This window comes from Leptodactylus fuscus, chromosome 3 (assembly GCF_031893055.1).
Source record: "Leptodactylus fuscus isolate aLepFus1 chromosome 3, aLepFus1.hap2, whole genome shotgun sequence".
In the NCBI taxonomy this organism is placed as follows: Eukaryota; Metazoa; Chordata; class Amphibia; order Anura; family Leptodactylidae; genus Leptodactylus; species Leptodactylus fuscus.
Window position 1 is genome coordinate 103,007,193 of NC_134267.1, and position 16,821 is coordinate 103,024,013.

The 16,821-nt window shown below is 42.4% G+C and overlaps 1 protein-coding gene across 1 annotated transcript; it reads right to left on the reverse strand.

Moving 5' to 3' along the window:
* Positions 1 to 1,082: 1,082 nt before the first annotated feature.
* LOC142198490 (G-protein coupled receptor family C group 6 member A-like) lies at positions 1,083 to 14,515 on the reverse strand. Its single transcript, XM_075269524.1, has 6 exons — positions 14,331 to 14,515; positions 10,483 to 10,780; positions 7,738 to 8,595; positions 6,932 to 7,144; positions 2,260 to 2,377; positions 1,083 to 2,131 (listed from the first exon to the last, which is right to left on the reverse strand). The coding sequence occupies exons 1-6, from the start codon at positions 14,513 to 14,515 to the stop codon at positions 1,083 to 1,085; spliced, it is 2,721 nt and encodes a 906-aa protein (XP_075125625.1).
* Positions 14,516 to 16,821: the final 2,306 nt, after the last annotated feature.

Consider the following 16,821-nt stretch of genomic DNA (forward strand, 5'->3'; position numbering starts at 1 on the left):
CCCTACTAATTTAATATTGATAACTAGAGATGAGCGAACAGTGAAATATTCGAGATTCGTTTCGAGTAGAGCCTCAATATTCGACTACTCGATTGAATATTGAATCCCATTATAGTCTATGGGAAAAAATGCTTGTTTCAGGGGAAACCACTATTCGACTAAAGGAGAGTCACCAAGTCCATGAATAGCAGGAGGAGAGTGTTTAGGAGGAGCGCTGTGCAGTTAAAGCGCACGGACCCCATTATAGTCTATGGGGACCGTGCGCTTTAACTGCACAGTGCTTGCAGTTGCGCTGATAAAAAGTCAGCTCCCTTGTAACAGCAAGCTGCCAGCTCTCTCGACTAGCAAGGACGAGCCTATGGCAGAACCAGCGTTGATTTGCCGCAGGCTGGTCCTTGCTAGCCGGCAGAGAGCTGGCAGCTTGCTGTTACGAGTGAGCTTACTTTTTCTCATGGGAATGAATAGACCAGGGTTGATTGGCCAGTGTACAGCATTCGTCCAATCAACGCTAGTCCTGCCTGAGGCTCAAATGGAGACTGCTGTGGTCCGATCTTAGACTCCGCCTCTTCACAGACGAGCCTCCGGCAGGACCAGCGTTGATTGGCTGAATGCTGTACACTTGCCAATCAACGCTGGTCAATTCAGTCCAATGAAAAAAAGTAAGCTCACTCGTAACAGCAAGCTGCCAGCTCTCCTGTCTAGCAAGGACGAGCCTGCTGCAGAACCAGCATTGATTTGCCGAATGCTATACACTGTATAGCATTCGGCCAATCAACGCTGGCTCTGAATTGAATATTTACTGTGAATAGCAGCAGTAGTATTCGATCGAGTACGAGTATTTCGAATACCGTAGTATTTGATCGAATACCTACTCGATCGAATACTACTCGCTCATCTCTAATGATAACCTATTTCAGGGATAGGTCATAAATATATTCTTGCAATCTAGAATTGTGCTAGAATAGTCTTCTTTTAAGAAAAAAAAAATATTTCATTTATGTCATATAATTGTAGAGGATACAAATATCTACTACAACAAGTATGTCAGGAAAGATGACACTCCTGATAAATACAGTAGCGCGCTAGTAACTGTTACGTCTTTTACATGCCTTTAAGGAGGGAAAAGATCTTTTGGATGACTGAGTGAATGTAGTGTTGTCATTAGCTACTACTGGACTTCTTATCTGGGTAATACGATTAAACTTATTTTGGTGAATTGAGAGTATCGCTCTCCTTGCTCTACAAATGCTTTCTAAATACATTTTTCTGTTGTTAGTTTTTCTCTTGAACAATATAATGTATACAGCTGGTAAAAGATGACAGGATATAATTCCGTATATTGAAGCCAATATGGCAAGAGTTTGCACAGCAGAGGTATACTTTCCAGGGGAATTGATATAGATTGGGATAAAGAGAATCCACACAAACATATAAATCAGCATGCTGAATGTGATACATCGGGCCTCATTGTATTTTTCTGGCAGTTTTCTGCCTTTGTAAGCCAGGAGGAAACAAATCAATGCAAGAAACCCAATGTAGCCAATCATGATGCCAAATGCTGCGTACGAACCTTCATTACATTGAAAGAGTAAAATCTCAGGTATTGTATAAATTTCATCAAAAAATGGGGCTTTAAGAATGAGCCACATGGTACATATACACACTTGAATGCCAGTTAATACACTGATAATAACCACCGGCTGGTAGGTTATCATTTCCACTTTTTGTATTTTTGAGGCTGACTCAAATGCTAGAAGGATCAGAATACATTTGACCAAGATACAAGCAACACAAATGGTGAAACTGATACCAAAAAGAGGTTGTCTGACTTTACAGAAAGTTTCATTAGGTTCTCCGATAAAAAACCCAATGCCTACCAAGCTAATGAGTAATGATATCATCAATAAAAATGCATAGTGGCCCCCCGCCGCTTTAACTGCTGGGGTATCATAGTGTCTAACAAACAAAGCTCCAATGATTATCACCAGCACAAAGCCAAATGCTGCTACAGTCACCAGAGAGATAGCAAATGGATCATTCCACGCAAAATATTCAACTGTCCTGTTTGTACATCGATCACTTCCGTTTCTAGACCACTGCCAGGCTGGACACTTTAGACATACAGTTGCATCTGGTAATAAAAAAAAAAATACATATATAAATCACTCATAAATAAGTAAGTAGCTAGACTTGCAGACAGATAGATGCTTCATTTTGCAATATTAACAGTTTTGACCAGATTCAGTTACGTGTTCGTACCGGCTGTGGGAGAGTAGTAATTTTCTGCACATGGAAGACATTTATAACAGCAAGAAATCAATGAATGTTCTTGATAATATCCAGGACTGCATATAGATGAGCAATTAGAAAATGGAACCTACAAATGTAAAAATAAGTAAGTAGTATATAAGATGCATTGCATTATAACTTCTGAATTACATTTTGTGAACAATTATTTACTGGAATTGTATGCTTTAACTAAATTTTTATTTCATAAATGAATAGTTTAAGTAAAGCTAACAAGCTCTGTAAGGGAGCGTTCACACTACCTTCAGTGTCCGACAGGTAGTGTCCGCTGCTAATGTCCGTTCAAAATCTTGCACGGACATTAGCAGCGGACACTAGCTGTGTCCGTGACATTTTTCATTCATTTAAATGGAGATCGGGTGCGTTCTTTTACACTCCGTGCCTGTCCTTAAGTGTCCGATCCTAAAGATGTCCGACTTTTCAAACGGACAGAATAAACCTACATGTCGGGTTTTGCTGTCCGCTTGAAAAGTTGGACATCTTTAGGAACGGACAGTGAAGGACAGGCACGGAGTGCAAAACAACGCACCCGATCTCCATTTAAATGAATGAAAAATGTCACGGACACAGCTAGTGTCCGCTCCTAATGTCCGTGCAAGATTTTGAACAGACATCAGCAGCAGACACTACCTGTCGGACACTGACGGTAGTGTGAACGCCCCCTAATACACTAGAAAAGTGTTTTTTCTTCACTTATTTGTGTCTTTGTGTCACTGATCAAATCTGTACAATCGAACTCTAGGGAGAGGAGAGTGGAGGAAAAGAAAAGCTCCTTAAACTCAGACATCAGAAATATATAGGGACAGTTCTTTTTCACAACACAGCTTATCAGGAATTACTATCCAGCTTTCTCCTGACAGGAATTACCCCAGATCTCCCTAGGTTCTGTAATGAGTTTAGTGGAAAATGTAATTTACACTTTAGGGTCAGTTCACACGTGAAAACCGCCTAGCTTATTTGTGCGAGGTAAAAAACCTTGAGGAGTTTTTTTGACGCTGTTTTTTGCATTCCACGCGGTTTTTGACGAGGTTTTTGACGCGGTTTTCGCTAGCAGTTTTCGCTAGGTTTTTTTTTTCCTATATGTGCTATAGAAACTGCAGGCTAAAACCGCGCGGTTTTTTGCAAAAAACCGCGCGGTTTTTTACCGCGCGGTTTTCGCCTCCCATTCACTTCTATGCAATTCTTCAGGCGTTTTCCGCCTGAAGAAAGGTCATGTCGCTTCTTCAGGCGGAAAACGCTAGGAGGAAAAAAAAAGCTAGTGGTCTACATAGACCACCATGTTAAAGGAGAGGTTTTTGAAGCGAATTCCGCTGTCAAAAACCTCCCCTTTGCCCACGTGTGAACTAGCCCTTAACTTGCTGCTCAAAGCTCCTCTGATCTCTGCCCTTTCTCTGCTTCGGCACTAATAGGGATCCCAAAGCAGGGAAGCGGCAGGAGTCTGAGGAGCAACAATTGGTAAGTGAACATGAAGTCTGCACTTATTGCTCTCTACCAATAAAGCATGGAGAGGTGGTAAGGGCTAGTTCACATGGGGCAAGTTGGCAACGGATTTTGAAGCGGAATCCGCCTCAAAATCTGCTGCTCCCATTGACTTCAATGGAAGCTGCTCGCTTCTTTTTTCCGCTAGCTTTTAGCGGAAAAAAGAAGTGAGATGCCCTATCTTGCCGTAGATGCCACGGCAAATTCATTTGGGACTAATCCATCGCGGAATGCCACGGCGGGATGCCTGTGCACTGCACCAGCATCCTATTGCGGCAGCTGCGACAGAATGTTTACACGTGGAACCCCGTATGAACTAGCCCTTAAGCATTAGAGGGTACTCTATTGTATGGGGAATTAGGTGATGTTATATAATGGCATATGCAGTACTGTTATACTATGTGGGGACATAAGGTGCCATTATATTAGGGATTAAAGGGGTATTCCCACCTCACATACTCAGCAGTCTTCACTCTTGTAAAATCTTCTTTCTTCCTGGTTTCTTGCATCATTTGGTGGGCGGGGTTTCACAGGCAACCTGCCGTTTAGCTCCGCCCCCAAATTCGCGTGTAGCTCCGCCCACCCACATTGGACTATGAAGTACAGGCAGAAGCAACTCCATTCTGTGTTACATACAGAGACTGCCTGTCTCTGCCATAATGAACACAATTGAATTAGCTAGCCTGATAACTGGGAGAACAGAAGAAATGAAAGCAGCTCCTCTATCTGAGTGCAGGACCTAGGTCATGTGGTGCAGACACAGGATTAGCTAGAGACACAGGCTCCCTGCACTTAGCCCCTCCTCCCTCCCCCCTGAGAGCAGCAGATACATCATTTGACTCAGGAGCAGCTAGGTCAGGGCTGTGGCCACAAAAAATTGAATAAAGTAAGATAGTGGACAAACAAAGCAGTTTTGCTGAAGCAGTGTATTTAGGAAAAGTCTTACATCCACATTAACCAGCAGTATAGATAGGATCCTTGTGATGGGACAACCCCTTTAAGGGTCACTGTACTGTATAGGGGAATAAGGAACTATTATATTGGGGTATTATATTGTGTGGGGCTATTAAGTGGAGGCATAAGGTAGCATTGTATTGTACGGGGACATACAAAGCCAATATATGGGGAAAATAAGGGATTACTCTAAGGGAGTGCAAGAGACCATTATATGGGGACATAAGGGAGTCATTGTACAGTATGGGATATAAACGTGCAAATATATGAGGGTATAAGAGCACGTTTCACTGTATGAGGTATCTTATGTCTCTAGGAGTCTAAGAAATCCTTCACACGGGTCAAGAGGGGGCGAATTCTGAAGCCGAATCCACCTCAGAATCCTCCCGCTCACAATAGAGGTCTATGTAGACCGCTACATTCGTTTTTTCCATGAGTGGTATGTTCCGGCTCACAGAAGAAAGAAATGAGCTGTCCTTTCTTCAGGCGGATTCCACAGCTGAGTCAGCCCCGGCGTCCGCCTCACGACAGCACCCTTCGGACTAGGCCCATTCATTTGAGCGTACTCCAGAGGGGGAAGCCGCGACAGTCGTAGCAGGTGCATTTTAGTCCAATTCTGATGCGGCTTCCCGCATCAGAGTCAGAACCAAAATACACCATTAAATGTCCCATGTGAACTAGCCCTAAGGCAAGTGGCAGGTGGTAACTTAAGACTGTTGCAGGATTGCTGGTTGTTGTAGTACTGCTGTGTTCTCAGTATATTGCATTATTGTATTATTATCATTTTGACTCTTATAAAGCAACTGTTATAAGACTATGTGGTATCTATATGTAGTCTACAGACTGTGAGATTAGTACTGTAATCCTTATTAAGGCTATTAAAGTGGACCTTACTTGTATTGTGAGTCTATAGAGGAAGTGAGCCTAGGCAAGGCAAGGCAGATTCAACCAGGTAACAGGGGGTCTTAGCAGCCTAGGGTCACTGGCCAGACCCCAAGCTGCAATTTATAGATGCTGCCCCCCTCTTGGATCTCACCACAGGGGGTGCCAGGCAGAAAGATGACAGAACCCTTTGGATGCCACTGTTATGTTTGACGATGGCATTCAAGGGGTTAAAAAAATCCCATCAGAGCTGGACTCCGATGGGGGATTAAGCAGCAGGGTGTTAGCTGTACGATACAGCTAACACCAGCTCCCAATGCTGACGGCGGGATCCAGGGTCTGTGACAAACCGCTGTTACAGCAGGAGCCTGGCTGTAAGATACAGCCGGGCTCCCATGGTGATCGCATGGGCTCTGCTTCTTAGCCCCTGCGATCACCATCACGTACATGCACGTGGGGATGCAGTAAGTCACTACATTCTCCCACATGCATGTACGTGATAATGCGTGAAGGGGTTAAGTACAATGGAAACTGCTTGTTCCTAAGATATTGGAGGGTATTTATAGGGCTGTGACATCACAGGGCTGGCTGGCTGCTGATTGGCTGCACACATGGCATTGTGGGTGATCCCAAGTATCCAGAGTTCCCTTGCCCCATATCCTAACATGTGCAGTAGCCATTTTAGAAAAATGTGATTCGTTACCATGAAGCGTGAGGAAATCCGGATTAGACGTGAATCAATTTTTTTCCTGAAAGTCGGAATGAATTCCACTTAATCAGCATTGATTCGCTCATCTTTAGCGGTAACCTTTTATTAAAGGTTTCCCCCACATGGAGAAGACAATCTGGTTTACATATTGTTTGAATGGTTTGACAGAGTTAAAAAAAAAAACATCACATTTTTTAGGGGAACAGCAAGAATCTGATGATGTTTGCTAAGGCTAAAATTTAGCAAAAAATCTGCAACAAAAAAAAGCAGTTTTTTAGCAAAGTGAGGCCATGGTCTAATGGGTGCGTTCACACGATATAACGTGTAGCGTGATCTGGCATGTATACGGTGGGCGCAAAATAACGCGGCGTATACGCTCGTAACTCCCATTGAACTCAATGGGATTTTTTTGAGCGCTCAAACTCTGACACGCTGTACACGTGCCAGATCACGCTACATGTTACATCGTGTGAACGCACCCTTACTTAGCATTTTCTACTTGGTGACAGGTCCTCTAAGTGTTCATCCATATCTAATCAAGTGAATTATCTTGAAGGGAGTGTTTTATCTACTAAAAAGTATCTTTAGGATAGTACATACCAAATTATTTACTGTGTTCCATAGCAGAAGACTTCTGTTGATCTCTAGTCTTTCATTGAATGTGTCATATTTCCCAACTACAGTAAAGTCTGTGGAATCTTCTAATGTATGCCAATTAATGAAATCATATTCAAGCAATATTTCCCCAGAACTGTCAAAGTGGAACGTGTCACCATTGTAGGAAAAGTAGTTTTCTTTTAATTCTCCAAGGAGCTGTGAAATTGAGAATGAATTGAATGAATACAAAACAATGTATGTGGTAATATGCAGTCACTATCATACAGTGAGTAGAAATCTAGAATTATTTAGGCCTGGTTCACATCTGCGTTTGGGTTTTCATTTGGGAAGTCCACATGGGGGCCCCCTGAACGGACTATCGAACGCATTGACAAGCGGTGTGCAGTGAAAGCACATAGACCCCATAGACTATAATGGGGTCCATGTGCTTTCCGTGCAGTGTCTGCGTGAGTCATGCAGACAGGGATGTAGATTATGAAGTACTTTTCTGTCCACACAGATTACCAAACGCAGATGTCAACCAGCATCAGTGAGTTGCAAGTTTTATAAGTAAACATACATATACGCTTATATAAGTACAAATATATACACACATGGAACAAATACATACACATAAGGCACAATATTGAAAAGACGCACTAAAGAACTATATAATGTAATAAGAAAATAAATTGGAAACTAATAAATAAATGCTAGTTTTATATTTTAATGAAGGGTCCTATATATCATTGGATGATCCAATATTTTGGCTTCTTATTGTGCTATTCCTAGACTGCATAGAACTTTACCTTGCGAGGAGACACTTGAAGATTCTTGTCACATATTCCATCTTTGCATACCATTTTTTTTAGTGATTCAGCTATGGCGGTTACAGCTAAGGATGTTGAGTACAATGTACCACGTTCTATATACTTCATCAGGTAGTCATCGTTAAGTAGAGAAATGTTATCAGTGCTGCACGCCAGGGGAGATTTATATTGCGCTGAATTAGGAATATGGCAGTTTTTGGAAGAGGAATTCATGCATTGCAGATATTCTCTGTATTCTTTGGTACATCCAAATCTTAGCTCTTTATATTGTTCAAGGAACTCATTTGTTTCTTCATGGCTAATAGGAAAAATGTTTTTCACATATTCCACAAATCCAGGAACTGAACCTCCTCTGAAAGTAAATCCCATCACTGCCCCAACATTTCTAAGATTTCGCAAATCTGCTGCTTGTCCTGATACAATCCAGCTGTCACTTCCAATCCATGTGCATGAAATGTTATTCGTCACAGCTTCTTTAAGAATCTTGTTAACAATTTCACTTCTTGCAAACACAACAACCACCTTAGCTGCGGTATTTTTGAGGTCATAAATTATATTACTTAAACTGTTCTGTAAAGCAGGGTTCTCCACATATGTTGGGACAATATGACTAAAAGCAGTGCATATCCCATTGTCATTGAAGTAGTCATTGAGAAAAGCCAGAGCAGAGTGGCCATAATCGTCATCACCAACAATAATACCAACCCAATTCCACTTAAACTGCCTGATGAGCTTCACTATTGCCTGCGTTTGGTATTTATCACTTGGAACAGTTCGCAGAAAAGAAAGGAATCTTGTTTCATCAGAAAGTAGATCCGCAGTGGAGGCAGCACTTACCTGGAAAGCAAGAGTTAATAAATTATTACTAAAATGCTTCTCCTGGACAGATACAATTATGAGTCTTTAGAAAATGCAAGATGGAACTCAAATAATACATTTATGGAGACCTAAATGTTCTTCATTTACACTTAAAGTAACAGTTTGTGGACCACAACTCTTCTTCTCTCTGTTGCTAGTCAGGTGTTTGGATGGTTAGGAGACAGACTGATGGCCTGCCCAGCAAATGTGATTATAAGTGTATATGAGTGAATGGATTCAGAACAAACCAGCTTTAACTAGGTTGGGTTTAAATTAAACCAAAACTTTTGTGATTAATTTCAAATGAAATAAAAACATGTAAAATGAGCTACAGAAGAGGAGGAGGATCACATGGTGTCTGTGACCTAGGAGGGCTTCTGGCATCACCTGAAAGCCTCTTAGCCAATAATGAGTAGTAGAGATGGGCAAATTGGTTCATAGCATAGTTTATATAGATTTAATCAATTTATGGAGATGTGCAAAAAAATTGTTGGAGTAGGGGGAAAAGCTCAGTAGTACATATACAATGGCTAGGTCACCCTTTAAGTGCCAAAAAATTAATTTTTATAAGTTTTTCTTTGCAATAGAACTATATTTTTTAACACAGTGTCTGATCTGCCATTAGTGTTGCTGCACTGTGATCGATGACTGTCCAGAGAATCTTTCATTGTTTTGGCTGCCAATGCCACTCATTTTAGTGCAAACTCTCATTTTCTTAAGAGCTTTTTTGCAATAGTGCTTTTTGACAATCCAAACATTTTAGCCAGAGATTTTCCTTCAAATTCTGTATTTGTCACTGGCACACTCTTGATATAATTCATCATTCTTTTTTTCAAATACCAATGTCATGTTGGTGTGACATTCTATTGCTAAGGCCCTACATAGCGAAACACAGAAAAAGAAAGTGTTGCAAGCCGGCTACCGGAAAAAGCTTCTGAGCGGCTCCCATTGATTTCAATGGGAGCCGTCTTTTTGGTCAGGATTTTGAGGCAAATACGCCCAGTGCCGCACCTCCCATGAGGCGACCTGAAGCGAGCGCTTCAGGCGGCACGATGCCAGGGCCTCAGGGAGGGCGGCATTTTTGCTAACCTAAGCCAGTCCAGGACAAGCTGTCCTGGACTGGCTTATCACCGAGCGGTGGTTTGGGGAGGCCACTGGAGCAGCGCTGCTCCAGCAGCCTCCCCTCATGCTCAGGCAGAGAGCAGGCAGTCTCCGGGCCTACTCTCTGCCGGCGAACGGGGCTAAGCCCCGCCCCTTCACGCAGCCACACCCCCAATCCGCCCGGCCACGCCCCCGATCCGCCCCCTCCTCCTACGGGGGGGGGGGGGGCGGCTTTCTGCAGTTAGCCTCGGGCGGCGAAAGGAGCAGGCTCACCCCTGAATACGCCCTCAAAATCCTGACCAAAAAACTCCATGTGTCCTCAGGGGGCATTCACTCGGAGTAATGCTGCGTTGATTCTGGCACGATAACTCGCGTAAGAATTAGCGCTGCAAAAGAGAATCCCATTAACTTCAATGGGTTCCGTTTAACGCGCATAACACATTGAAATCAATGTGAGGCTTTTAACCCTTTGATTTCAATGTGTTACGTGCGTTAAACGGAACCCATTGAAGTCAATGGGATTCTGTTTTGCAGCGCTAATTCTTACACGAGTTACCGTGCCAGAATCAGCACCACGTCACTCCGTGTGAATGCCTCCTAAGTTGTATGCTCTGGGAATTGATTGCTTTTTTTTGGCTTGTTAACTTTAGTGCATATTTTTAACTCGATCCCTCACTAGCTTTATAGATATTAAAACCACTACGGCAGAGTATCCAGTTACAGCTAGAATTTTGCAGCTAAATATTGCTTAAGAAAAAGGCTTACTTGTGGAATAAAGTAAGTGCTTAGAATTCTTGACATGACAATAGAGATTTCTGAAAATTCTTCTCCGATAACAGCTTTGACTTTAGGTATAACTTCTGTGTAGTTGCACTCTGTTGTATTTCTTATGGTAAAAAATTCTGGGATTAACTTAATTGTTGCTTGAACTGCTTTCATGCCATCTGCACATGAATCATAAATTTCATATCCCAGTTTTATCCCTTGGAAATCAGTGGAATTATTAATTGTTTCTATAGCATAGATCATGGCAAGGGCATCAATCATACTTCGCAAGTCCAGTCTGAAATAAAATCAGATATTGTAACATCACCACAAATACATCATTTTAACAATAACTGGATCAAATCACTTGAGCTCATGCTTTCTGTTTTATCTAGTTTTGGAACAACTTATTTAATTCATATGTATTGGATTGTTTATATGTATCAAATGATATATGTGTGTTTGTTTATGTGTATGACTGATATATGTGTGTTTTTTTATGTGTATGACTGATATATGTGTTTGTTTATGTGTATGACTGTTATATGTGTGTTTGTTTATGTGGATGGCTGATATATGTATTGGCTTGTATCTGTGAATAACTAATATACTGGTATGTGTGTTTGTTTCTGTGGATGACTGATATAAGGTTAAAGGGAGTCTATCAGCTCCCTAGGCACTGTAAACCACTTGTTTCTCGGAATGTACATGCTAGTAATATAATTTCAATCATATCTTTCTTAAGTTGATGAGCCACCAGAATGCCGGTAAAAATCCGTTTTAAGAGATGTTCAAATTAGCTTCATGGAGCACAGGGGACGTTGCCTTCAGTGCTCGTGCACAGCTGAGTCATCAATAAATATGCCCATCCAGACCTCTTGTTCGGCATTCCTGGAGTGTGAAAGATCAGCATCATCAGCCCTGTTGTCATTGAGCGCTGTGCTGAAATCCTGCAAGTAGTAGTACTGCAGTACTACATGAGAATAATACTGTAAAGAAATTGCTAGAGGAGCAATTCGCCACTAGCTGCTAATGAACCCTGGGAGGAGGGGCACAATAAGACATTGAGCCATAAACTGAATTCCCCCCTCCCGCCGCAATTCCCATCTCTCTGCCTATTTGCCTCACTGCACTAGGCGTCAGAGGACAACTGGTCGACAAAGCTCTTCTTAGATATAGATCATGACACAGAGCACAGACAAGACAAACAACAACAAAGGGTGGTCAGGTAGCCAAGGGGTCGGTAACAGTCAAGCAACGCAATAAAGAATCAGAATTCAAGAGAATAGTCAAAGATAAAGCCAGAAGTCAGGAATAAGAATACAGGTAACAAAACAGCAAGAGTAAATAGCCAGCAAGCACTAGGCAATATCAAGCACCAGTGTGAATGTGAGCCAACAATAAATAAGGGGTAAGAACCCGCACCAGACTTAATAGGCAGCTTAATAGGCTGTCAATCACATGGATAAGGCTAAAATTTACTATTAGGGTGAGTTCACACTGTTTTTTGGTCAGGATTTTGAGGCCGTATCCTCCTCAAAATCCTGAACAAAAAGATGGCTTCCATTAAAATCAATTGGAGCTGGTCAGGTCTTTTTTCCGGGAGCTGGTTTGTTCCGGCTCCCGGAAAAATAAGTGAGATGCTCATTTGCAAAGCGAATTGGCCTGAGGACACTACCAACTAGACCCATTCACTGGCCTCATCCGGAGCGGAGTGCGCGACTGGATGCCGGTCAAACACTCCGCTCCGAATTAGGTCCAATGAATGGGCCTAGTCGTGAGGAAGGAGTGTCTTCAGGACGAATCACGAAGCGAATCAGCCTGAAGAATTAACATCTCGCTTCTTTTTCCAGGAGCCGGAACAAGCCGGCTCCCGTTAAAAACACCTAAGTGGCTCCCATTGATTTCAATGGAAGCCGTCTTTTTGGTAAGGATTTTGAGGAGAATACGGCCTCAAAATCCTGACCAAAAAACTCAGTGTTAACTTACCCTCAGAGGAGCAGAGGGAAACCAAGGTGAAAGAGATGGATGTGGTGGAAAATCAAGTACCAAGGTGAGGAAATAGGACAGTGTTTAGACAATACATGAAGAACCCAAAGGAAGAAATCACAGCTGAACACGTCTCCTGCAGCATGTGGCTGGAAGATGGCGCCAAAGCCCAGGCAGGAGTGGATGATACAACTACACAATCATGGGATTTCACTGATATCATCAAAATCCTGCACATGTGCAGTATGCTGCTGTAGCACTGTATGACAGGAGCACTCAATGATAGCAGGGCTGATGATGTTGTTCTTCCACTGCCCAGGGGGCTGGACAAGAGGCCTGGATGGAAGTATTTATTGATGACGTTGAAGGCAATGTCCCCTAAGCTAATGTGCATATCTCTTAAAATAAGTTTTTACAGGCATCCCCGTGGTTCATCAGCAATTGAACTGTATGATTAGAATTATATTCCTATCATGTACATTAACATACCAGTGGTTTACAGTGTCTTGGAGAGCTGATAACACTGTCATAATTGATCACTGATCATATTCTAATATCAATAATAATATGGAATTGTAATATTGTTCCAATTTTAAACTTCAATAAAATTCAAGAACAAATTTGTTATTCCTAGGACAAAGCATCAATATTTGATTGGCGGTGGTCAGATTCCCAGGTCCACCACCATCTGAAGAATGAAGAACTATTACATCTAATAGCTCTGATGCCAGTTGTTCATAGCAACCATGGTAGGAGTAGCATTATTTTACGCCCACTTTGCCACTTTCAAAAATTGAGTAGAACAGGGATGGGGATGGGTGGAACAGAATGGATGTGGGCAAGCCCACTGCCTATACCTAATTTGCCAGCTAGCATAGATTTCAGTAAGGCTGCTTGTGTCTCATCACGAATCTGGGAAATTCACCTCCATTGCAGCATCATCTAGACTGCCATGTAATACACTGACCTTGATAATTCAGCCACACTATCCATGTACTACATTTTAGCTGCTGCAAACACTGTGTATTTGTATTGAGGAGGCTGAGTGACATGTTTGTCACGTGCCCCTTCATTAGTAGTCATCTTGTGCAAGATCTCTATGTAGATGACACAGAAAACAGCCCAGGCATAGGGGCGTGGCTTAAGAAATGTACAGATCTGCACATCACATTAACAATGGCCATTTTAGTGTCATGTATTCATCTTTCATAAACATTAACAGTAATGAGAAAGGTTAGTCAGAAATTAGCCAACCCCTCTAAGTCATGCAGTAGAACTGGAAAAAACTGTAAAATTGTTATATAAAGTTTCAAAAGAATATTTAAACTGAAAGAGCTGGTGTAGCTACTAAACTAGCTGAGCTAACAGTAACTAAGCCAGACGCTTCAAGCAACCTTATGCTAACCCACCGAGAGTGAGAGCATCTCAATGCTACTGTACACGTGGCTGTGGCACTACAAATTAGTGTCAAACATCTGCCCCAAGGGGGGCAACACGGTGGCTCAGTGGTTAGCACTGCAGTCTTGCAGTGCTGTAGTCCTGGGTTTGAATCCTGTCAAGGACAAACCATCTGCAAGGAGTTTGTATGTTCTTCCTGTGTTTACATGGATTTCCTCCCATATTCCAAAGATGTACTGATACAGAATAACATACATTGTGAGCCCTATATGGAGCTCACAATCTACATTTAAAAAATCATCTTCCCTATGTGACCAATGATATTAGGTGGAAGGTATTACAGTATATATTACAGTATATTAATACATTTTCAATAACACATGAACATGTTTTTGAGAAGGTAATCCCTTCAATAATAAACTGGAAGTTGTATCATCATTTACAATTGTAAAAACACTTACCCACTACAAGTAAAGCCATCTGCATAAGGACGCTGTAATGAATTAGACACTCCTTGGTGAATTGGAAAAATCCCACCAATTATGATGTCCCCATTTAATCGAGCTACAGGATGTTCATGTACATCACATGGCATTGAGAATTCACTGAGTGACAAGATGATAAATGCACAGATCTTCAGAAGCATGGTTGTAGGAGTAGTGTCTTTACTCTCAAGGCAAATCAGCAACACTGGAAGCAGTCTACATGCCGTGTGTATTTATATTGTATGTTAGAATGTAATGTAGGTATTTTGTTTAGATGGGTGTGTATCTTGTTTTACTTAGCTTGAAATTCCCTTTGGGGAAATCACCTTTAAGCACCATTTTACAATTTATAAACTCTTTCAGCCCACCACTCAAATTTACAGTTATCCTCTAAGCATGGTTCTCCTTATATTTAGTTCTATGATTAGTACACCTCTCAATTTTCATCCCTGGTTCTCCTCTTGGTCTCCACCATGGCTCCTCTTATTAATGCCCAGGACAACTTTCCTCTTATTCTTAGTCTCCAGCATTCGTCTTCTTCTTATTCTTGGTCCCTTGACACAGATTCCCTCATAACCCTACTACCTATTATAGCTCCTCTATCTATTTTCTTCCCTCACTGCTAACTTTGATACCTCGGTGGTGGTCTGCAGACTTCCTTGTTTTATAGACTAAGTGCAGTATGACATTGTGCTGAAAATACCCCTCCTTCTGCACTCTTAGGGGTAGTTCACACGGAGTAAACTGGCGTGTATTTTGGTGTGTAATTTTGCACGTGTAAAATAAGACTCCCATTGACACTGTATAGCATTCGGCCAATCAACGCTGGTCAATACATTCCTATGAGAAAAAGTCAGTTCCCGCATAACTGCAAGCTGCCAGCTCTCCCGACTAGCAAAGACGAGCCTACTGCAGAACCAGCATTGATTGGCCGAATGCTATACAGTGTATAGCATTCAGACAATCAATGCTGGTTCTGCAGGACGAGTAAGGGCCGGTTCACATTAGCGCTTACCTCCTGTCCGAAAGGAATCTTTCCGGACGGGAGGTAAGCGCTAATGTGAACCGGCCCATAGTCTATGGAGTCCGTGCGCTTTAACTGTACAGCACTCCTCCTCAACACTCCTCAACTGCACTTCGCTCCTCCTAAACACTCTCCTCCTGCCACTCATGGACTTGATGACTCTTCTTTAGTCGAACAGTGGTTTCCCCTGAAACAAGCATTTTTTCCCATAGACTATAGTGGGATTCGATATTCGATCGAGTAGTCAAATATTGAGGCTCTACTCAAAACGAATCTCGAATCTTGAATATTTCACTACTCGCTCATCTCTAGTCTTCATATTTGTCCATTTTCAATACGGTCCCTCTCAATGTGAGGCTATCTGCTTGCAAATAGCCATGGAAAGCTACAGTGATATCTGAAGAACTTGAGTGGCTTCATTGATGTCCTTTAAAACACATTTCAAGGCTGACAAAGGCTCTTCATCAGATAGACACACATGCTTAATCTGATACATAGCAACAATGACAATTATTTATAGAATAGGGTGCACCAATTTACAAAGTGTGTTTGTTCAATGATGTTGTTTTAAGGAAAGGGAGAATTCACATTGCCCCATTTCAGGATACACTTTGGCAATTCCTTGCAAGTTTATTGTGCCGACAATTACGCTGAGTGCTGCACAAGTGAGTCTATAACAATGATAACACAAATAAGCAAACAAATTGGTATGTGCAAAATAATAACAATGAATCTATTCAATGAAAAGAATAAATACACAAGTCAATAAAATCTATGTGGCTTGTCGCCTGAAGAGGGAAGCGGGTCAGAAACTTCGCTCTCTCCTTAGTGAACTGGCGAACCTGGAAGCCCAACACAATTGTACGCTCCAACAGGCGACCCTAGCATCCCTGACTGCTACACGTCAGGAAATTAAGTCCCTTCTTGAGCGGAAACATCAGCGGCTTCGCCTGTTGGGTCAACGCTCGTTTTATGAATGGGGCAACAAGGCGGGCCGCATGCTGGCACGTGCGGTGCGGGACCGACATGCCGCCCAGTACGTTATGGCACTTAGGACGCCCTCGGGCGCGTTCACCCATACTACATCTGCAATTGCTTCGGCCTTTCAGGACTACTACAGTTCTCTCTACCATCTACCCCCCCAGGTCAGGTCCACCCGGCTCCTGCCTCTGGAACTTCCCTCCCACAATATATTGCTAAGACCGCTCTTCCATCTCTGCGCACTGAGGACGTAGCTCTACTTGAAGCTCCCTTTTCTGAGAGCAAACTAGAACTGGGCATTGCCTCCCTCCCAGGGGGAAAGAGCCCAGGCCCTGATGGCTATACGGCGCGGTTTTTCAAGGTACTTAAGGCTGACCTGATGCAACCGCTCTTGCGCGCATTTAACTCTTCCACTTCTGGAGTCCCCTTCCCCCCTGCTTTCCTCCAAGCTCATATTACTGT